At 42.4% G+C, this 23,371-nt stretch overlaps 1 protein-coding gene across 26 annotated transcripts; it reads left to right on the top strand.

The window, feature by feature from the left end:
- PCBP2 (poly(rC) binding protein 2) lies at positions 1-22,807 on the top strand. 26 transcript variants are annotated; one of them, XM_004601528.3, is made up of 14 exons: positions 3-156; positions 849-872; positions 965-997; positions 1,344-1,460; positions 3,816-3,947; positions 5,842-5,970; positions 7,088-7,162; positions 8,996-9,088; positions 10,183-10,224; positions 11,685-11,757; positions 12,303-12,341; positions 13,285-13,340; positions 14,866-15,035; positions 22,414-22,807. In XM_004601528.3, the coding sequence occupies exons 1-14, from the start codon at positions 88-90 to the stop codon at positions 22,448-22,450; spliced, it is 1,089 nt and encodes a 362-aa protein (XP_004601585.1). In that variant the 5' UTR covers positions 3-87; the 3' UTR covers positions 22,451-22,807. The 26 variants fall into 26 exon arrangements, with proteins under 26 accessions (XP_004601592.1, XP_004601590.1, XP_004601585.1 ...); XM_004601529.2 differs by having other exon boundaries at positions 58-156; positions 13,288-13,340; XM_004601533.2 differs by lacking the exon at positions 8,996-9,088 and having other exon boundaries at positions 2-156.
- The last annotated feature ends 564 nt before the right edge of the window (positions 22,808-23,371 follow it).

Genomic DNA, 23,371 nt, shown 5'->3' with positions numbered 1-23,371 from the left:
AGATTTTGGCTTTCACCCACCCCCACCCCCCGCCAGTGACCAAAGACTTGACCACTCAAAGTCCAGCTCCCCAGAACACTGCTCGACATGGACACCGGTGTGATTGAAGGTGGATTAAATGTCACACTCACCATCCGACTACTTATGCATGGAAAGGTATGTACCAGCTTGGGTAATTGGGTCATGGTAACTGTTAGAGGGAGGGGGCAGGAGGAAGAAGGCATGCATGTTGGAGCTCATCAGATTAGCTCTGTGGGGCATCTGGTTTTAACATTCCTCTAGCCCAGTAGATGGGAATGTTACGGGGAAAATGTACTCACATTACTAGGAAGCTCAATAGAACAGAAAAGGCTTAACTAGAGCTGGAACCAAAGACTGGATTCATACTTGGATGTGGTTTTTCTTGTGGAGATTACAAGAATTTGTGATAGGTGGACTTACTCCACCCAAACACTTTTGGGATACTCTTCAGAGATTATGTATTTGGTGTTTAAAATTATTGGAAATAGGGACTGGAGTAAAAGGACAGCGTGTAGGGCATTTCCCTTGCACTCGGCCCACCCGAGTTTGATTCCCAGCATCCCATATGGTTCCTGTGCATCGCCAGGAGTTATCCCTGTGCATCGTTGGGTGTGATCCAAAAAGCCAAAAAAAAATTTTGAAAAACTAGCACAAATATGAGTGTTTTTCTTTCCTTGTTAGATTCTTTGGTAGCTTTTTGTGACCAAAGAAAATAGTTCCCCTTGATAAAACTTAGGGTTTTTTCCATTGTTCTGTGCATTTTTTTCCTTGCATGATAATGAGCATTTGAATTTCCTTTTATTTGACACTAATTTTCTCCATTACAGGAAGTTGGCAGTATCATCGGAAAGGTATGGCAGTTAAACTTCAACTCAAATTACTATTTAGTAAAGTCTGGGGTGAAATAGCAGTTAGAGCTCATTCTTGAATTTTCCTCTTACAGAAAGGAGAATCTGTGAAGAAGATGCGTGAAGAGGTGAGTTACAGATTAGAGGGGGGAGTTTGAGGAATTATTACCTTAAGAAGTGGGAAATGGTTAAAACAAAATTGTTTAATAAGTCTAGAAGGGAAAAGGTCTCAATAGAAGCTGTTTCTCTGGCTTGGCTATTTGTAATAATAGTATGTTGCAAGTCATATAGTTTCTGAAGTGTTGTGTTTTAGGTCAAACATGGAGCAGTATTTGAAATTACGCTGACAATGCCTTTAACAGTTCTTGGCACAATTTGTGAGGGAAAATATGTAGGGCGGGGATATGATCTATATACTGAGTTTGCTGAGCTTTTTATTCTTTTTAAATCTAACTTGTTCCTCCTCTTATCTAGAGTGGTGCACGTATCAACATCTCAGAAGGGAATTGTCCTGAGAGAATTATCACTTTGGCTGGACCCACTAATGCCATCTTTAAAGCCTTTGCTATGATCATTGACAAACTGGAAGAGGTTTGTTATTACCACTTCATTTTTTTTAAATGACTCTAGATAACTTTTTCTTTCCCAGGGTGGAGGGGGGAACCCCCAGCAGTGCTCAGGGCTGGCTTATTCCAAGTTCTACGCTCAGGGTCCTTGGGGGACCATATGTAGTGTAGGGATTGAATACCAAAGGCAAGCACTCTACCCAAGCTTTTTTTTTTTTTTTTTATAATCAGTAGTTTTTTGGGGCAGAAGGCAGAAGGGTTTACTTCCGCTTGTCCTTGGAGGACCAGTATGTGTCAAGTTGAAACTCTCTCTAACCCTAGTCAATTGTTTTGAATGCTTGGGGAACCATATGAATTGCCTGGGATTGAGCCCTGGTCAGCTGTGTGCAAGGCAAGCGACCTACCTGCTGTACAATGGCTCTGACCCTGTCTCCCTTTCCAATTTTTGGGTGACACTCAGTGATGCTAAGGGGTTACTCCTGGCTCTGCACTCAGGAATTGCTCCTGGCGGTGCTCCAGACACCCATATGGGATGCTGGTGTGTACAAGGCAAACATCCTCCTTGCTGGACTTTGGCTCTGGCCCTGTTAGTCTTTTAAAAGTGTTTTGTTAGATACATGTGCTTTGGTTCTGGGTGAGAATAAATCTGCTTGTTAAGTCAGGAATTTATTCTAATGCTTTATGCAGATAATTTTAAAAAATAGAAGCTGGGGAGTTGGTTCAAAGGACAGGAGCAGATTCTTTGCCTTCCCATGTTGTAGGTTGTCTCTGGCACCACATGGTCCCCTTAGTGTCAGCCAGGTTTAAGAGCAGCCATTGCCCTAGATCTTCTGTAGTTCTCTTCCCCTTTGTATTATTGTTTTGTTTTTGGCTGATCCCTCCCTCAAAAAAAGAAATTTAGAAAATCCTATTTATACGTTGTCAAATTGACATATTCATGACCTTGGAAACCTTTTTTTTTCCTCTTTGCTCATTTTTGGGCTACACCTGAAAGTGGTGCCCAGGGCTTACTCTTGGCTCTGCTCAGGTATCACTTCTATTAGTGTGCTGGAGGAGACCATTTGGAGTACAGGGAATTGAATCTGGGTTGGCCCCCAAAAATACAACAGAAACTATTCCCAGATCTTGCTATGGTATGCATAGATTGGACTATGAACTGATATTAAAAGGACTTCATCTTCACCAAGTTGAATTTTTTTGTAAGTCAGAACCATGTTGGGTCCATTAGGTACTACAGGATTGGGCAAGACTGGGCTTTCCTACAGTGTACTTTATTTTTGGACCACAGCAGCATTGCTCAGGTCTTATTCATGGTTCTGTGCTCAGAGGTTGGCTACCTGCAAGGCAAAGCCTTACTTCCTCTGTACTGTCACTCTGATCCCTGGAGCCATATACTTCTAACTTACTTTGGCTGTGGGAGAATGGGAGGGTAGAGTTCGGGCCCCACCCAGTGCACCTGGCTCTGTTCTCAGAAATGATTCCTGGTAGTGCTTAGAAGACCATATGGGTCGCGGAGTTCGAACCCAGGTCTGCTGTGTACAAGGCAAAGCATCCTACTCATTACTGTCTCACCAGTCCCTTCAGTGGTTATACCAGGCTATTTTCTGTTTTGTTTTTGCATCACACCCAGTGGTGCACAGGCTTGCTTGTATTTAGGCATCAACCCTGGCAGTGCTGGGGGTCTGTATGGGGTGCCAGGGATTGAACCTGGTTGGCAACAGGCAAAGTGAGCGAAGAGCTTTGGCCTCTAAGCCTTGGGGGGGAGGGGAGCTATGCTCAGACTGTACCAACATCATGGGGTGCTGGAAATGGAATATTTAGCTCTGTGGCCCCTTGTTGCATTTGCTGGTTTTCTGCACGAAGGCAAAATTTATTTGAAATCTGTATTGTCTTATTTTGCCTCTTAATATGTAACTTAATTTTTGTTTAGTGTTTTCTTTTTTTTTTTTTTTGGTTTTTGGGTCACACCCAGCGATGCACAGAGGTTACTCCTGGCTTTGCACTCAGGAATTACTCCTGGCGGTGCTTGGGGAACCATATGGGATGCCGGGGATTGAACCCAGGTCGGCCGCGTGCAAGGCAAACGCCCTACCTGCTGTGCTATCGCTCCGGCCCCTGTTTAGTGTTTTCTTATGTCAACTAAATTTACAACTTCTCTTCATGGGCTAATATATATAGAGAGGGGGGGGGAGTGTGTTGTGGGGAGGGAGAGCACGTGAAGGCTATTTCAGGGTGGAGAGGATGGTATATTTGAACCCTTAGGGGCAGATCTAGTGGTAATTTCCTCATAGTAAGCAATTTGTTTATGGGAGTTCTGGTATTGAAGGTTCTACTTGAGCTTGTATATTCTGGTGTTCTGAACAATTCCTTCTTTTTGTAGGACATTAGCAGCTCTATGACCAATAGCACAGCTGCCAGTCGACCCCCAGTCACCCTGAGGCTGGTGGTCCCTGCTAGTCAGTGTGGCTCTCTCATTGGGAAAGGTGGTTGCAAGATCAAGGAAATACGAGAGGTTTGTGACTTTTCTTGGTTTTGGAAGGGGGCACACTGAGGGTGGGGGAGCTGAATTACCCCATACATGTTACGTTATTTTTGGGTTTTGGGCCACACCCAGCTAATGCTCTGGGCTAACTCCTGGCTCTGTGCTCAGTCAGGAGACCGTATGTGGTGCAGGGATTGAGCCCAGCGTCTCCAGCCCCTCATGCTTGTTTTTAAGACATGCTGGTTTTGGAGGCTTCTGGGGACCATGTAGAACTGAGGAATGAAATGCCCTTTGGCAGCAGATCACAAACACTCCCTTAGAGCTATCTCCTGACCTAGAAATGCTAAAAATTGTCTAAATGTTTACTGTCTTCATGATGAGCAAAAGTTAGAAAAGATTCCTTGGGGGAGGGGGCCATATCTATCAGGAATTGCTCAGTAGCTCTTCTTGGCTGATTGAGAAATGCCTGATACCCAACCCAGTAATTGCCAGCCCCCCTCAGGATTTTTTAAGTTACAGTCCTCTTAGATAAGAATGTGTTGGGATGGAAAGTACAGAGTTGGTTCATAATTTTTTAAGGGTATTTTACAACTTTATTCCGGATTGAAACAGTTAAGAAAACCTGGGGGAAATTCGTTAAAATTGTCACTGAAATTTCTAGTTACTGCATTTGACCTTTTGTTGTTTTGGTCACACCTATCTGTACCCTGGTTTTTCCTGGCTCTGCACTTAGGAATTACTCCTGGCTGGCTCTCGGGGCCATATGGGATGCTGGGGATTGAACCCTGGTCAGTCATGTGCACTATCTCTCTGGACCTGCATTTGACTATTTGTTTCTAATTTTGTTAAGGGTTCGGGCCACACCCACAGTGCTCAGGATTTACTTTTTGCTCTGAGCTCAGTGTTTTCACTGTTTTTTGGTAACATTTCCATGTGGCTACATAATAGTTTTTATGTCTAAAGCTATGGCTTAGAGGAATGGACCCTGGGTTCAGGACCCTGAGCATGGTATAATGGAGTAGCCTTGAACATTGCCAGGTGTGGCCTCCAAATCAATAAATGAGTAAATAACAAACTTGATACATAATAGTATTTTCTTGGCCAAATTCCTAAACATTGAGGCAAGAATGTGGAAGGTTTGCTGGGATTTTGTTGTAACCTTGTTCTATTTTAAATTCTGGAGATAGTAATGAATTATGGAAACTTAATTGCATCTGGGGATACTGAACTGTATGTCATAATTGAATTGGAATGAGGTTGTCTTTTGTTTTTGTTTTTTCTTATTTTTGGGTCATCCAGAGGAACACAGGGCTTGCTCTTGGCTCTGCACTCAGGGACCACTCCTGGTTGGGTTGGGGGACCATATGGGATGCTGGGCATTGAACCCTAGTTGGCTGCATGTGTAAGGCAAGCGCTCAGCCCGCTGTACTATTGTTTTGACCCTGAAATGACTTACTAGATCTAGTTGGAATTTAAGGACCCCTATTATGTATACTACAAGTAGGAGTTTATTTTGTTTGTAGATTAATTCTAAGCACCTGGAATGGTGACTACATAGAAATGGCTTAAAAAATATTCCTGAGAATGAAAGGTGGGTGAAATGGGGATTTTTGCTTCATAGCCCCACGAAAGTTATTGTGTAAAGGAATGTGTCTAGAGGACATTTTTCTTTCAGCAGTTAAATTTAGTCTGTTATTCAGGCTTATTCTTGGCTTTTAGAGGCTATTTTATTTTTAACTGTGATTAAACACAGTTTAATCTATCTGAAATAAGAGAAGAGTGGGAAGTGAGAATAAAAGGAGTATGAAAGGAGGAAGGATATGTGTCTATTGAACTTTAGACCCTTTATTTGCGACTGGAGCGTTGAAAGGTTAAGCTGTTTTTCTTTGACGTATTTTTTCCCTTTTTTCTTTTTATCCCAAAGAGTACAGGGGCTCAGGTCCAGGTGGCAGGGGATATGCTCCCCAATTCAACTGAGCGGGCCATCACTATTGCTGGCATCCCGCAATCCATCATTGAGTGTGTGAAACAGATCTGCGTGGTCATGTTGGAGGTAAGCCCTCAGGCTCATGCTGAGGAAGGGGGAAGGGTGATTCTGGGGAGACAGACTGATCTATATTTAGTAAGGCTAGAATTAGGTGAAGCTGTTAAAAGTCTCCAGTGGGTGAGGGGGTGGGGAAGATGTTCGCTGAGTTCATAGTTTCCTAGCTTTGACTTATTGTCTGAGCAAAAATAGAAACTATTAAGCATTGATTTTTCTAATCTGTAGTATTCTAGGAGAATTGCAGTATTCTAGGAGAGTTTATATTGGTTGAGATTTACTAAATAGACTGGACAAGTTATTTTTTGAGTTCTAAGTTAAATTGCCTTTTGGATTATTACACTATATGCAACTGATTTTTAAAGATTGTTATGAGGCAGAATTATTTATATGTATCCATTCTGGTGTTTCTGAAATAACTTGAGATCCTGGTATATGTTCTTTTTATTAAAAGCAAAATTAAAGAGAAACCTTTTGTAGAATTGTTACGGAATTGGCCCCAATGGGAGCTGCGTGCCTTTTATGGTGAGAAAGAAAGTAAAAATTTCAGATAGTTGGGAAAATAATGATTGTGCTTTGGAACTAATTATGGATGTTGTTAATCCTAGACATCATTTTAGATTACTTTTGTTAGTCCATATTTTGGCTAGAGTATAAGATGAACAAGCGTGTACAAACATACACAAAGAGGATTTTCATGCTTGTTAAGAGTTACTTGAAAACGTGGCGATAACGGCTTCAATTATTACAAGGGAATCTGCCTTGATGAAAATTAATATGTACCGGGGCTGAAGCAATAGAATAGTGGGTAGGCATTTGCCTTGGATGTGGCTGCCTAGGCATGGCTCTCTGAATCTCTGAGCACCATTGGGTGTATCCCCAAAACAAACAAAAACAAATAAAAACCCAACAAAACAATGAGTTGTGTAGTCACGGACCAGCTTACTACTATAAAGGCAAATAACTGTAGATGTTTTGCTATTAGTTCAATGAGATAGAGATAACGGTAGGTGAGGGTATGGAAATAAGTTTTTTTATTTAACTAACCTGTGTGAGCTTAAGCCACACAGCTGAAGCAGCTTTGAAACCTTATCTCTTTTTGTTTTTTTCCCCTCTGACTCTCTCCCAGTCCCCTCCGAAGGGCGTGACCATCCCGTACCGGCCCAAGCCATCCAGTTCTCCGGTCATCTTTGCAGGTGGTCAGGTAAGAAATTCTTATTGGTGGGCTAGACTAAGCAAGAATTGTTTGAAATGTCAACTTTGCCAGCAGTACACCAGGCCACTCTGCATGCTTGCTGAAAATCTGTACTCTGGTCATAATTTGACCTGCTTCCAGGTTTTTTGTTTTGTTTTTGGTTTTTTTGGATGTTATTTTTTGTTTTTGTGGGGTTTTTTTTTTCTTTTTCTTTTTTTTTTTTGGTACTGGAGAAAGCTATGAATGCCAACCATTATTTTTTAGCAGGCATGGAAGTTTTGTAGGCACTCTGAAGAGGTAATTCAAGGTGGGTTGGGTTAGAATATTTAAATTGCCTTGTAACTACTCCCTATCCCACACCATCCATGCTTTTTTGTATGTGGGATTTTCTTCAGAGGTAGAAGAGTTGGCTCTCTGAAAGATTCTTGGATGGTGGTCTCAAAATTGGGAGTTCTGAACTTGAGTGTCCTACAAACTTCCCCTTCCCTTCACCTCACCTCCCCTATTCCTACCCCTTCGCCCCCTGACTCCAGTGTGTTATTCCCCTGCCCCCACCCCCCACTCTCAATCTCATGAACACTGGTTTGAACTCACATGGCATAACTGAAACCAGATTGGTAAGGGTTCAGTGTGTAAGAATAAGAGAAACGGGGAGAGCATCCTGGGCTGCGGTGCTTATGAACGTTGGTAACAGAGTAAGGACACATAAGTGCCTCCTTGGCCCCTCTTCATCTTTCTCCCTCAACTTTTGGTTCTTGGCATATGGTTTATTTTGAAGTCAGGATTTTATGATGTCACTATTCAGCATCCATGAGTAGTTATATGTTTTGTTGGTTAGTATTTGAAAATAGGTCAATCTTTAAGATTTTGGTGTTCAGGTTAAAGTAGTAATTCAGTAGCTCTCTAAGCCAAGTACATATCTCAGGATACCTTTTTCCACTCGGGATGACCTGTTATGAGCATTTTTCTTAACTAATTGCGTCTTATTTGGAAACGTGAACTTGAAATCCATCTCATTTTCATTCTGTTGAGTTAGCATAAAACTGGGCAAATTTGGGTCTAAGTTTGTTATGTAGTGGGAGTTTCCATAAATCAGACTTTTATAGTGTTAAGGTCTTGCTTTTAGCATTAACTAGTCTTACACTAGTTTGGAGGAACTTATAGGCAGGATAAGCAAAAATCTAGAATCAGGATACATAGAGGGTTTAGCCTTAGTTTTCCCTTTTCCCTAGAAATTGCAGGTTCCTGCTCTTTATTCTCCATTTTTATTTGGGATTATAAAGTGACCCATGCTATTGTGTCACAATGGTCCTCTTTATTTACAACTATTCTTTCATTTCCCTGTCCTTCCCTTCCCTTTCCAGTTTCCCTTTCTTACCTCTTTGCTTCCCTTCCCTCCTCCCCCCCACCCCTTTGTTTGGTTGACCGCCCTCTAAAAGCTTGCAGCTTCTCATGAGTAGCCCTGTCAAGGACTATGCTTATTGGGCCTTTTTTAAATGGACGTGATCATACAGTGTCCGTAGATGGACCCATGTCTCTTGTTTCTTTGTGACAAAGTGGGCTCTGTAGAGGTTCATTTTAATCGCACTGACCAGTAGCTGGCATCAGCTCTGTTCCCTACCCCTTCATTCTTACTGAAAATAGCCCAGTTGCACAGTGTGAAATCTGCCATTAGGTAACTTTTTTTTTAATTCACTGATTGCAGCTCGTTTTAAATTGTGTTGTGAGCTCCTTTTTAAAGGAAAAGAAAAAATTAAACAACTTTTTTTGTGTGAATTTCATGCTGGTGACAAGGTGCCGGATTGACAGCCCTGGAGACTGAAATCCTCTATTTATCCACAGGACAGGTACAGCACAGGCAGCGACAGTGCGAGCTTTCCCCACACCACCCCGTCCATGTGCCTCAACCCTGACCTGGAGGGACCACCTCTAGAGGTGAGAGGGGATGTTCAGTCTCCAAGGCTCACTCAATCCTTCCGCCTCAGCCGAGACTGCCAACACGCGGGGGGCCAGTGGCGCTCGTGATTTTTGTGCTGTGGACACCACCTGTCCACGGGAACCTGGACTGACCCCCCCACCTCATTTCACACAGGCCGCGTAGCCCACCAGATGGTAACACCAACTTTTTTTTTTCTTTTTTTCTTTTTTTTTTTTTTTCCTTTTTTGTTGACCCCTCTTTCCCCATCTCCCACTCCTACCCCATTTTCACCTTCCCACCTCCACCCGGGTGCACTTTTGGGAGTAGTGGCAATGTGATGTGAGAAGCTTTACATCCTGTTAAACAGCCACTGCTTCCCTTCCCTTCCTTCCATTCCTCCTTGCCCCTTACCCCCATTGCCCTGAAGATCCCAGCTCCCTTTTTGGGAGGTTATGGTGTGGGGGGAGGAGGGTGTAGTGGGAGCTGCAAGTGCTTTTTATGATGGAGGGGAGGCGGGAGGAGAAGTCAGACTGACAAGACTGTGTGTGTGTAGACATGTGTGCCTGTATTCATCTCCTAGAGTTAGGGACCCAGCGTGTTTCCAGTTAAGGAATTTAAACCAGACGAGCAGAGGAAAACGATAGGGGAAAGGGAATTGATTCAGAAAATGCTGCATAGGTTCGTTGCAGATCCAGACAGTTTACAGCTAACATTGGTATAAGGGTTGGGGTGGTTGATGGGACAGGCTGTTTTACTCCTAAACTCTCTTGTATACAGGGAGAAAGAAGGGGGGGCTTGGAAAATCGAGGCATTGCTTAATCCCATATCCCACATTTTCATTGAGACACAGATTATATTTTGTCTTTGATTGCAGGGATTATGATTCCTTTCATAGGTTTCCCAGAATAAGTCATCATATTTAAAGTTCAAAGAAGGCCAACTCAGGTCTGGCTATATTTGTGAAATACATCTGCTGCCTCAATCTCTGGCCTCCCCCTATTCTCTAGTTCAATTCTGGCTTTCCTGGCTAGTTGAAATCTGTCTTTTTCCCCCCCACTGGGTGGCTGTCCGTGATTGGTTTTTAATAGGAATTGTTTTCCTCCTTTTGTAGGCCTATACCATTCAAGGACAGTATGCCATTCCACAGCCAGATGTAAGTTTTGTTTTCACTTGTTTTAAAAAGCTCCCTCTCGTCTAAAATTTTCTCTCCTTTCTCTCGTGTAGGCAGAAGTGAATTGGGTCTTAAACATTTATGTTAAGTTACTTCCCTCAAAAGGTGAACCCCATATTTTGATAATTTAATCAGGGCATAGTAGTACCTTGTTTACATGTAATCCTTGGAATCTTGTAAACTCTACTTTCACTCATTTCAAATTAACTTGATCCTTTTGAAAAGAAAAAAACGTTTTACTGTATACTGTTAATTTGTTATCCCAGGGCATGGTTAGAATTGGCAGTGAATTCTGCATCTGTATGGAGTCCTTTCTGTGTTGGGAGTTGGAGCTTGGGTTTGTCCTTGCATACTCCTCAATCTGAGGTGACCGTTTAAAAAGCTGGAGGGGACAATTTAAAATACAGTTCTGGGGAAATGGGCTGAATCCATGCTTTGCACGCAGGAGGCCCTGGGTTTAATTTATTTGGTCTCCTGACTATCCCCTGGAGCTCTCTCCTGAGCACAGAACTGGGATTAGCTCCAGCACCATATGTTGTGCTTCCCCCACCACCCCAAATTAAAACTACCTAGAGGAGTTGGGGAGATTGTGCAAAAAACTGGGAGCACCTGGGGGCCCAGATATGATACCTGGTACTGCATGGTTCCCTGATCATATAGTTGGGTGTAGCTCCCGAATACTGTCAGGTGTGGCCTGAACCTTTCTGTGCTTCCCTACCCCGTAAAAGTGGAAGGATGGGGGAATGAGTTTTTTTACAGAGGGGGAAGTAAGATCAATATTTGGGGTTTAGGCTGAATACGTTTACGATGCTAAAACCTCCCATTTTAAAAGGACATCTGCACAATTCCATGCCTTACTAATCTTTTCAGGTGCTGGTCATCAGACTTGGATGTTGAGATGGGCTCTTGGTTAGTGCTAGGCCCTAGGTGGGCAGTAGACTTGAGGAGGAATTACTTTATAGCCAGGATAGTACATAGAGATAAAGAACATCTGTAGAAATGGGGAGGGATGGGTGGAGCTAAGCTCATTTTGGTTTGTCTTGATCTCCTTGCAGTCTCCCTGCCCCCTCATCTCCTTCCCTCCTCCCAGTATTGATAGAGTCCTGCATGGTGTATGTTTCCTAGCACCACTGCAGTTTGTTTACTTAGGCTGTCTGCTTTTCCCTGGGGCAACTGTTGCAATGGCTGCAATCACCTTCATTAAATAGCTCACAAGGGGATGGTTGGGATGCTATTGTTGCTTCTCATACAAAGTACATTCATTTTCTTGTATTGGTACCCTCTATATTTCTAACCCTTACCTTTCTATTCTATCCATCACCAGAAGTGTGATGTAAGCTTCAGCTTTACCCTTTGTAGTTTAGTCCATTTTAAGGATTTTCAGATTTGAATGTGCTTGATCTGGCTCTTTTCTAATGGCAGCCTCTGTTTCCTCCCTGCAGTTGACCAAGCTGCACCAGTTGGCAATGCAACAGTCTCATTTTCCTATGACGCATGGCAACACCGGATTCAGTGGTATGGATGCCTCCGTGTTTATCTTTGTTAAGGTGTAGTACAAGACAGAGACCAGCCCAAGGTCTCAGTTTGACATCTGTTTAAAACAAAGCTTTGTTACCCAGCATCCCGCTGGTTTATACTTGCCTGTCTTCTATGGCTAAACGGAAGGAGGTAATGTGTTTGTTAACGTGATTTTTTTCATTTGGGGTGAGTTACTTTTAAAAAAAAAAAAAGGAAAAAAGTGGCCCTGGAAGGTTTGGGGTGAGGTCTGGGGATGCTTGTCAGGCAAAGGGTAGGCTGATAAACCTTCTAACCCATCCTCACTGCTGCCCCTTTGATCTGATTGGCACCCCATTTCTCTCCACCTAATCACAGATCTGGGTAGAGAATCCATTTGTGCCGAATTGTGTAGTGTTTTTTGGTTTTGTTTTGGTTTTGTTTTGGTTTTGGTTTTTTTTTTTTGGGCTTTTTTTTTCTTTTTTTTTTTTTTCTGTATAAGGAATAACTTGTCCGGTAGGGTTAGGATGAGACCACCAAACTCATTTTCACTTGTATCTTAACAGGCATTGAATCCAGCTCTCCAGAGGTGAAAGGCTATTGGGGTAATGATTAAAAAAAAAAATCTGTAGTATTCTACTGTTATATTAATAAACTGGTGGGAGTCTTGTTTCACTGCCCATGAACCATACCAGCAACATGCACATGGCAGAAAGGAGCTGAGAGAGCAAAGGGGTGGGCCTGATGCCCCTGAGGGTCCCTTGACGGATCTGGCCAACCCTCTTGTAAAGATGTTGAAAGTTTAGCAGCCACAGCTGAGAGCAGGATTAGCCTTTGAGTTAGCTGGCCTGGGTCCAGTCCAGGTATCATCTTAGATGGGTGTGGGTGTTTCCTGATCAGATTTTTTTTTTCTTTTTCTTTGGAAAGCAAAATAAAAACCAGGACAATTTAACTGAGTAAAAGACAGGGAATAAATCTGGAGAAATGAAGTTCTTTCACTTGATTCCCATTTCATTGTCTCTGACTTTCAAGTTTAGGACAGGATTGGGAGAGGATGTGTTAATCTGATACAGGGTATGTATAAAGCTACTCTGTTTATGTGCCAAAAGTCCATGGTACCTGATAATAGGCAATAGGCATGATATTGGCACTGGTGCTAATGAGCACCAGATGAGGTCAAATTGAAACATTATAGTAGAAAATGCAAAGCAGAGAAGTAGTAAAACTACAGAATATTTGATTAGATTTTGGTCCTTTTTTAGGCTTCTACATTCCTTTGCCCCTTACCTCCATCCCCCTTACACTCTAATAGACTGGGCTTTACAGGAAATGGCAGGAAATCAGCTCTTCTGGGTGTACTGAAGAACCTTTCAGCATTATTTCTACACCCCTCATCCCCTCTTTCCTCCTTGGAGGCTTTCAAGTTAGTGATGAATCCCAACAGCCAATGCTGGGTTTCCAGTTTGTTTTCTTCTGTTAGGTTAATGTGCAGTCAGCGGGGATGCATATGCCATACATTGAACTTTCTCGTTCTCTTCTGTCTTTTAGCAGGTTTGGATGCATCTGCTCAGACTACTTCTCATGAACTCACCATTCCAAACGATGTAAGTATGGTTGTTTTAGATTATATGAGATTAAAAGTAAAAGTTCTTTCAAACCATAAAACTTTCAGCAGTGTTATGTCAGTCTTAGACTTTAGGAAAAAGGTGGGAGCTTTTAATATGCCAGCTTAGAATTGGGGGTGGGTTAAGGGCCACACCTGTGCATGATCAGGGGTTCATATTTGGTGCCTCAGGTTCTGCCAAACTAGGGGAAGACATGTGCAAGGTATGCTTTTTAATATCTCTCTGGCCTCCAAATTGAAATAAATTTATTTTTCTTGATCCTGAATAATGATGAGGAAATTGATAACATCATGCCATTCAGGTTATTTTATCATGAGACTGAATGCATCTGTCTCAAAATAAATTACTCTCTTGGGACTTCAGAGAGAGTACTGGGAGATAAAATGCTTGTCTGACTTGTAGCCAGTCTGTCCAGGTTTGATCCTGCACTGCATATGGTTCGCTCAGCAGAGCCAGGAATAGTAGTAGCTCCTAACTTTACAGGGTGTGGGCCCCACCCTCCCCTTAAAAAAAAAAAACATTAGCAAATTCCTTTTGCCTTCTGAAGTCCTATTCATAAAGTGTAGTGATCCTTGGATGTTATTGTTAGTGTTCAAATGTTGTTTACTGATAACCTATATTATTTAAGTTGAGAATATAATTCAGCATGTTTTTGTTTTGGTGCCACACCCCGCAGTGTTAAGGAGTTAGATGGTGCTGGAGATCCAAGCCAGGTGTCACGCATATGAAGCATGTGCTCAAGCCCTTTGAGCTCTCCCCGCCCCTTTTGACCATATCCTGTATGCGGTGCCCTGTGGTGGCTACTCCTGTCTCATCTCTTGGGAGTCACTAATAACCTCTATTACGTTATTAGTGTCTTGTACTGTGAGTTGCAAACATGGATTGGTTTTTTTAGCTTGCCATGGTGTAAAGCATTGTAAATTAGCGAAAATTGTTAGTAAATGCTGGGAAGGGTTCATATATGCATCTTCATAGTGAAAAACTAATATACCCTTATCCTTTAGTCCCGATGACCAGTTTTGTCATCTTGACTCTGCATGGAACTCTAATGGAATATTGGAGTTAAATACTCTGGCAAATGGGCAAATGCTCTAGGATTCAGCCGAGTTGGTTCTGAAGTGATCAGAAAAAATGGATCAAGAATTGAAATGCAGGAGCCAGAGATAATAACACGTGGGTCGTGTGTTTGCCTGGCATGTGGCCAACCCTGGTTCAATTCCTGACTAGTTGCATATGGTCTCCCCAGTCCCAGTAGGCATGACCTGTGAGCACAGCCAGGAGCAAGCCTTGAAGAGCACCACTGAGTATGACCCAAAACAAAAATAATTAATATCAAATCTATTATTCATAAGTGTCTTAGAATTGTGTGTAATCAGGATGTGCATGTATAGCTTATTTGTTTACTTAAAGCTATAGGTGATTGGAAGAGTGGGGTGGATTTCTTTGAATAAGCCGTGCAACTCTTGATTTGGTGTGTCTTATTTGTTTTTTTCCCCCCCTTAAGTTGATTGGCTGCATAATCGGGCGTCAAGGCGCCAAAATCAATGAGATCCGTCAGATGTCTGGGGCGCAGATCAAAATTGCGAACCCAGTGGAAGGATCTACTGATAGGCAGGTTACCATCACTGGATCTGCTGCCAGCATTAGCCTGGCTCAATATCTTATCAATGTCAGGTAAGGGTATCCTATTTCTTGCCTTACTGATGCCAACACAAGTAATGTGTGTGTTGGGGAAAACTACAATGAGTTATTAAATGTGGGCTTAATTTGGGGGATGGGAAAATAGGATGGGTGGAAATGGCAAAGTATTTTTATAAAATTTGATAGCCTTTCTAGTGTAGCAGAAATAGTAAGCAGATTATAATTTTTTGCATGGGGAATGAAAAATAGAACCTATTTGACTTGGTAAATTGTGGAGTGGAAGGGAGGAGTTGGGAGTATGTTTCCATGAGTCCAGTGCAGTGCTCTGCATGCTTAGAAACTAAAGATACTTAGTATTCATGTTATGTAGACTAATATTTCTTGGATTGATGGGGTTTATGCTACATAGCGTTCTTAGTGGAAGTAAAATAATGACTTCATGTGACAGCAAAGTATCTTTTTGAGGGGGATGGTAGCCTTTTTCGTTTATTGTGAAAACATCTATTTTTCTTAAATTTTTCTCAGTGTATATTCCATTGTTCAGAGAGGACTTGTGTGTGAAAGCAGAGGTACAGACTTTGGAAAATGGCCTAGTATTTTCTTGTTTCGCCCTCCCCGCTCTCCTGTCTTTAGTGACTTTCTGGGAGTTGAACCTTCCTTTCACCACATGTGCTTCAGTTATGTCCTGAATTAACATTTATAAGCACCTAGCTTTCCTGCTCTGTAGCCTTTGATCAACTTACTCAGTTGCACTTGTTTCAGTCTCTTGTGTTTTGAGTTATTAAATCGGGTGTGGAGAGGAAGTCATGTGAAGTCTGTTGACTTCTACTGACATTTCTGTGATCATGTAGCTTCTGGAACTCAGTTATCTAGTATTGCTTTTGAGTTTTGTTAGAATTATTTTCATGCCTTGGGGTGAACTTCCTGTGTGGAAAAGTTTGTCTAGATGTGCTTGCTTGTGCTACTAAGCACTATGAATTCTTAATTTTTTTTTAAGTGCTAGTGATCAAGTGCACAGCTTGCAGATATCTTATGTGCACTATATCCCCAGCTAAGCACATCCTTTTTTTTTTTCCTTGTTGGGTCACACCCGGCGATGCACAGGGGTTACTCCTGGCAGTGCTCGGGGGACCATATGGGATGCTGGGAATCGAACCCGGGTCGGCCGCGTGCAAGGCAAATGCCCTACCCACTGTGCTATCGCTCCAGCCCCTCAGCACACTTCTTAATGTTTGAGGTGAAATTGTTTTACCTTTGCATAAAGTATGTTTGCATAGGTCTGCCGTTTATTACTTGGGAGGGGATATTTATTAACTATTAGAAGCTGGAGATTTATTTATTTATTTTGCCTGAATAGGCTTGCCCTGAATATTGCCTGACAGTGTCTAACCTGCTTGCTAGGCTCCTTATTTAGGTCAGTCTTAATTACTCGGTTATAAGGAAGCAGGACTTTATCTTAGTTTCATTTCTTGAGTTGCTCTTTCATGGTCATCCTTATTGAAAGACTGAAAGTTTAGAAGCATCCAGTGAAACTGTTTTAAGATGTGGATTTATTCAAAACTTTTGAAAGGTTTTAACATCAAAGTGAGGAACCATGCAAGAGTAAAAGATTTCTTCACTTTCTCATCTTGCCCAGTTTAATATCAAAAACCAAACTGGTTTGTTACTAGTAATCACAGACCAAAAAGATCTATGAGCAGTTTGAGTCTGAGTTTTGTCTTTTAACATTTATGAATTGCAGATAATCCTGAATTTAGATAATTGAAGTGGTATCTAACTTATTTTTGTCAGTGTTTGAGTTTCTCTTCTGTTTCTCTAAGATTTTTCTGTTAGCGGTATGGTCACACAAAAACAAGGACTTTCTACTTTGAGCATCACTCATCCCCACAGATGAAGTCAGCTTCCTTGGTTCTTATCTCCTCAGAATATTTTACTTCGAAAATACTACATTCTTTGAAGTTAGTGACATATTTAGGCTTTCTTTTGGCCTTTGCATACTGATACATTGGTTAGTTTGTTAGAAAGCTGGAAGCAAACTTTTTGTTTGCTTTGTTTGTTACCATTAACAACATTTCAAATTCTGTGGATTTCTTCTTCGAAATGGTGAACTGTTTTTCCTTGGTTGGAGATTGACAAGTAGTAGCCTTTAATTTCCATTTTTTGTTTGGTTTTGGGCCACACTAGAGTATTCCTCTGAACAGGGCTAGGGTGTGGGGGACACATAACATGTGGTGCCAGCCTAGGCCTCTTGAATGTGCTCTGACCCACTGAGTCCCTGACCTAGGCCCAGTGCTCTTCTATCGATTGCTTCCTGACTTCCAGATGGATCAGTGTGTCAGATACCTGCAAGTTGGTGCTTTCAGTCTGTAGCTTTTTCTTTACTGTAGTAGTTTTTAAGTAGTGTAATTTGTCAGTATATGTTTTTAGAGGGTGGGGCACAGACTAAAGGCTTGTCACAAGTTGGTATTAGGTCTTCCTAATTGGCAACTAGAGTCACTGATGAACTGAATCGGTTTTTGTCCTGTACTTTGTCCCTTTTGTGGTCTTCCCTTCCACCCACCCTTTTTTTTTGTTCCTTTTTTCCTCTGTTACAGTTTAGAAAACGCTAAACCCTCCTCCCAGGCAGCCTCCGTCACGATCCCTGATCACCTCAGCATCAACCTCTCTCAACCCTCCACCCCTTCTTCTTCTTCTTCCTCCTCCACCACCACCCCCTCGCTCGCCACAGCGGGGACCTCCGACGCACCCTCCAGCCTCCCCAACCCTCTTCCGACCGCCCCTTGTGTCTCCAGTCTGCTTGGCATGAAACCCATCCCTCTCCTGGCTCTAAATGTTGTGTCTGCTGCTAAGGGTACCGGGGCTTCAGCTACCACCACCACCACCTCTGCTGTGCCATGTGTAACTAACAAACTGAAAGGCGAGAAACAGAGATTCTCCCCCTACTGATTGCATATCTTGAGGCACCCCCTCAAGGATTTCTTGGTTTATTTTGTTTTTCTTTGTTAACATTGGTGAGAACCAACAATTGTGAGCTTGTGACGTTTCCTTTTTACTATTGGTGGGGGGGGGGATAAGAGGGTGGGGGTAGGGTCATTGGTAACTCGTGTTTAGGTATAGGTCATTTCAGCTGAGTGCCTGTTTCAGAGTCTGAGTTGTTGAATTCTTTATCTTAGAGCCATAGTTCTTGCTCTTTCTCATTCTGTTACCTTTTTTGTAGCTTTATTCTGCCTTGCAATATAACAATGTGTTAGGTTCTGTGTTATCCAATAAAAGTTTCTCCGTTAACTTTTTTTAAAAATTATTTAATGGTTATCAGCAGGCCTTCTTGGCCAGATCTGTGTTTATAGCTGTAATAAAGTTGCCACAGTAAGAACCTTAGTTGACTGTGTGCTCTGAAGGGTAAAAGGGTGGGAGCTTGTGACCTGTGGCTCAAATAGGAAGTGTATACAACTGATTTGGGGCTTGACGTATCCCTACGTTAACTTTATGTAGTTATCATTATTCCTCACAAGTAGAGATTAAATTCTGGAGAAAGAGTCCAGCAGATAGGGGGTTTGCCTTGTCCGTTGCCAACCAGGTTCAAACCCTGGCACTGCATATGGTCCCCTGAGCACTGCTAGGGTCCCTAAGCACAAGGAGCCAGGAGTATGCCCTGAACCTTGCTGGGCATGACCCCATTATGGTAAATAAATCCAGAGGGATTATCAAATAATTGGCCAGAAGCTTCATGAATGTGGAAGACATGTCTCAGGTGTCTGTGTGCCAACAACTGCAGATAATAAAGGTGTCTATATCCCACTTCTTTTAGTAACCTAGGATGGGAAGCCTAGAATGGGGTTAAAGACTAATAAGATATAACAGCTTTTGCATTCCTCTTAGTGGAGTTAGTCCTCTTCCTGTCGCAAAGGGTAAATTTTGGACAATCAGCCTGTGACATAGGCCAGTTTCACATAATTGGGGCCAGAGTGATAGTACAGCAGTTACAGTGTTTGCCTTGTGCTTGGCTGACCCAGTTTCAGTCCTCTGCATCCCGTATAACCCCCCCAAGCACTGCCAGGAGTAACCTCTCAGCATTGCTGATGTGACCCAAAAAGCCAAACAAGCAAAAATAAAAAATCACATAATTAACCACTCGCCCTAAACTAGCTCTGCTGAACACGTTCCATAACTTGTCTTGTATTCCCTGCCTAGCATTTTGTCTGTTTATGGTCCCTTATCACAATTTTGAGAAGTATAAACCAATTTGGAAGGAATCTTCAGGATCTCACCTATCCTATAACTCACCTATCCACTCATTCATCAGATTTTTTGAAAAGTATTTGAATTCATGGACCACCTGGGTGACTAGTGAGCACTAAAAACTTGTGTTTTACCGTTATACTAGTGCCATTGTTTGAAATCTTTTCTAATTACAAGACCACAATTTTTTTGGTAAGAGTTGAAATGCTTTAGGTATAGGGGCAGGTCTCCTCTTTAACCTGAATCCCCTATTGCCGGAGGATGAAAATAAGCTTTTTCCAGGGTATTTGAAATCAAGTGTAGAGGTTTTTCCTTCTTAAAATTTTTTTGTATGCTTTTTTATAGTGTCAAAGAATAATTTATTGCCACGCATATAATTGCAGTACATTATCTTAGGTGATAATGGGTTTATAGATTAGTGTTATAAACTAGTGTTATAAATTAGTGTTATTAGTCCCAGATTGGGTTTATAAATTAGTGTTACTCATTCTAAATCTGCCTAACTTTGTCCAAAGGGATAAGCACTACATTGTCCAAAAAGTAATTGTTTCTGTTTGTTTATTAACACTATCTACTCATTTCTAACCCTCTACAAAAAAGGCAAAAAAAAAAATCTTGGTTTGATTGTATTGTTCTTGATTAACTCTCTTAACCTGGTTAACCTGGTAGTCTGGGCTGGAGCAATAGCACATCGGGTAGGGCGTTTGCCTTGCACGAGGCCAACTCGGGTTCAATTCCTCCGTCGCTCTCGAGAGCCTGGCAAGCTCCCCGTGACGTATTCGATATGCCAAAAACAGTAACAACAAGTCTCACAATGGAGATGTTACTGCTGCCCGCTCAAGCAAATCGATGAAAAACAGGACAACAGTGCTGTGGTGCTACATACAACCTGGTAGTCCAAAGAACTACTGCTGGGAATGATTCATATGGTTAAGGGGTTGGCTGTCACTGCCACCTCAAAAAGCTTTTTTTGTGGTATAAGGATTAAACCCATATTTCCTGCATGCAAAAGTAGGCACTTTGTCACCACTGAGGCACCTCCCTGGACCCTCAAAAAGGTTTTGTGAAAAAGAATTAGGGGGGACCAGTGGTGGTCAGGGGCTTCATGTGTCTGGTAATAGATCCTGGGTCTCCCACATGCAAAGCATGTGTTCTAGGGTTTTAAGCAGCTCCTGGTATAATTCTGGGATGGGATATTGGGCCGTACCTGGTGGTGCTTGGTGGGGCGGGCAGATTGGGGGGAACCAGATGGATTGTCAGGGATTGAGCAGGGTCATGCTCAAGTATGACTGGCACCTGAATCTCAGCTGGCTTTCTAGTTCTGACATTTCAGGGCTGTGCTGGGTCTCACCTGGCTGTGCTCAAGGATCACTCCTGTCATTGCTGGGTGGGGACCAGATATAATGCTAAAGGTGTAATCAGGTTTGCTGCATGCTGCTTAGTCTCCTGCCTTCTAGTGATCCTTAAGCTTGTAGCTCCCCCATGTGGTCTTTCTGCCCTAGAATTTTTAACATTAACATTTCTGGTTGGCTTTCTTTTTTCTCTTGTACCCTGACTGTACACATACACCCTTTCTCCAATGTGACCAGGCTCTTTTGTGTGTGGAGGGGGGAAGGGAAGCACCTTGCAGTGCTTAGGGGTGCCCTACCAGCTACAGTGTCATTACAGCCCTAGAGTGTATAAGATCCAGGCTCTCCTCAGGGATCACTCCTTAGCAGGCCTGGGGAACAATATAGGGTACAGGAGGTTGAGCCAAGTTGCCTGTGTGCAAGGCAAGCGTCCCACCCACTGGTCTCTCTGACCGCTTCTGGCCAAGTTCTGGGCTGCTCTCTTGGTATCAGAGTTCAAATTTTTTTTATGTTCTTGTTTCGTTGCTTTTCTTTGGATGGGTGGGGGCACACCTAGAGATGTTCAGGGATATTCCTGGCAGCGTGCTTGGGATCACTTCTGGTGGCATAAGGGGAGCCCTGTGGGTGCCGGGAGTCAGCTGTGTGCAAGGCAGGCACCTTACACTGGGTACACTGGACTCTCCTGTCCACCTCACTCTAGCCCCTGTGTGTATTTTGGGCTACATCTAGAAGTGCTCGGGGTTTAAGTTGGCTCTGTGCTCAGAGACCACTTTAGGCAGGAATCGGGTAAACTATGGGGTGCCAGGGATGTAGCCTGTGTCAGCTCCCTCCCGACTGTCGCTCTGGCTCCCTATTCTTGTGTTTTTTAATTTTAGGTTATATACTTTACATTGCCTGAGGCGATCCTATTTTGAGGCCTACAAAATTCTGTCCTTACAGCAGTTTTTGATGCCAAGTACAGGATTTTATGCTGATTCCATCTCCATGTACAGGGAGTTCTTGAACAATTTATTTTGGCTTCTACTTTTTATTGGGGGGGGGATTGTTGCACACCTGACAATGCTCAGGGATTACCCCTGACTCTCTCTGCACTCAAGAATTAGCCTTGGCACTGCTTGGGGGACCATAGGAGATACTGGGGATTGAACATGAGTTAGGTGTGTACAAGAGAAGCACCCTAGCACACTGTATTGTATTACTCTCTAGTCCAGGATGCGTTTTATTGGGGGTGGGGGAACCACCAGATGGCTCTGTGCTCAGGGATCACTCTGGGCGTGGCTTAGGGGACAATATATGAGGGGCTGGGGATGGAACCTGGATTGGCTGCATGCAGGGCAAACACACTACCCACGGGAATATTCCCTGACCCCAACTTGAGTTTTATTCTTGACATAGCTATTCCTTTGTAAAGTCTTTGACCTTTACAAAAGTACTGTTTGACGATGATAGTAATCTTTATTGGTAGATGAGTTATTCTATCTTTAGGGCATAATTAAAAGAAACACTGCTGCAGTGAATTGTGAAACTCTTAAGGAAATGCTTTTCAGAAAGTTTTACCAGCTCCCTCAAACCCACAATTTGTAATCGTTATACCTGCTGTTCAGTGCCAACGCATATTTCCCTTAATTTTCAGATAGTTTTCCTTAGGCAGCATGGGCTGCAGGGGTTACAATGGTACTTGGTTAATACAAGAGCATTTTAAATGTCTTGGTATTGAATCATGTGTACTCATTTCACCATTTGGGCTGGATGTTTTGGAGGTGAAGTAGAGCTGGGTTCTCATCTCAGCAAACTAACTTTTCTTTTGTGTATGTGTGTTACAGGCTTTCCTCGGAGACGGGTGGCATGGGGAGCAGCTAGAACAATGCAGATTCATCCATAATCCCTTCTGCTGTTCACCACCACCCATGATCCATCTGTGTAGTTTCTGAACAGTCAGCGATTCCAGGTTTTAAATAGTTTGTAAATTTTCAGTTTCTACACACTTTATCATCCACTCGTGATTTTTTAATTAAAGCGTTTTAATTCCTTTCTCTGTTCAGCGGTTAATGCTGAAATCCATATTTAGTTTTATAAGCTTCTACCCCCCCTTTTTTTTTGGCTCATGAATTTTTTTTTTTGTTTGTCATGGAAATGTAAGAGTGGAATATTAATACATTTCAGTTTAGTTCTGTAATGTCAGGAATTTTTCAAAAAAAAATTAAAAGATGGACTGGAGCTTTTTCTTTGTGAATAGAAACTGGATGCCACAGTGATTCATGTGGGTTTTATTCCTGTTGTCTTGCTGTTATTTTTGCACCTTTTATTCCCTCAAAGGACATGGACCCTGTTAGGGTTTTGAATATAAGTCTTTATTCCAGTTAAGATGTTTTCTTTTTTGCCACTCCATCTTTTTTGTAACCCTTGAACCTGTTTTCCGTTGAAGCTTGCAGTACAGTGAGCTAATAACTAGAGCAAGCTTGGTGTACCTTTGGTCCAAAATACTGGGTCTGTTAACATTTTCCTAGGAAACATCTGCACAGTCGGCAAGCATTTCCGCAGGGGGTGGCAAGGGTGCACATGCACATATACATGGAATCAGTTCAGTGTATACTTGGGATTCAGGTTGCTGTGAATGTCCCATTGTTCTAGCTAAATAATCAGTCTCATTTTTAGTAGTTCTTCAGTTACAGTCTCTCCATGGTAAGAGTTGGCTTTTTTTAAAGATGTTTTGTACTGAAATTTATTAGAAGTCTGCATAGCAGACAACTTGACAGATAAAGATTTACTTTAAGTGATGTT

Source organism: Sorex araneus, chromosome 2 (genome assembly GCF_027595985.1).
Source record: "Sorex araneus isolate mSorAra2 chromosome 2, mSorAra2.pri, whole genome shotgun sequence".
NCBI classification, from domain to species: domain Eukaryota; kingdom Metazoa; phylum Chordata; class Mammalia; order Eulipotyphla; family Soricidae; genus Sorex; species Sorex araneus.
Note: the sequence above shows the minus strand (reverse complement) of the source record. Positions and strands in the feature narration are given on the sequence as shown.

Excerpts from the sequence above, each read along its gene's own strand:
- PCBP2 (XM_055128023.1), top strand. Across the intron at positions 3,948-5,841 it reads AGATCAAGGAAATACGAGAG|AGTACAGGGGCTCAGGTCCA; the intron begins GTTTGTGACTTT and ends TTTATCCCAAAG. Across the intron at positions 10,225-11,684 it reads ATGCCATTCCACAGCCAGAT|TTGACCAAGCTGCACCAGTT; the intron begins GTAAGTTTTGTT and ends TCCTCCCTGCAG.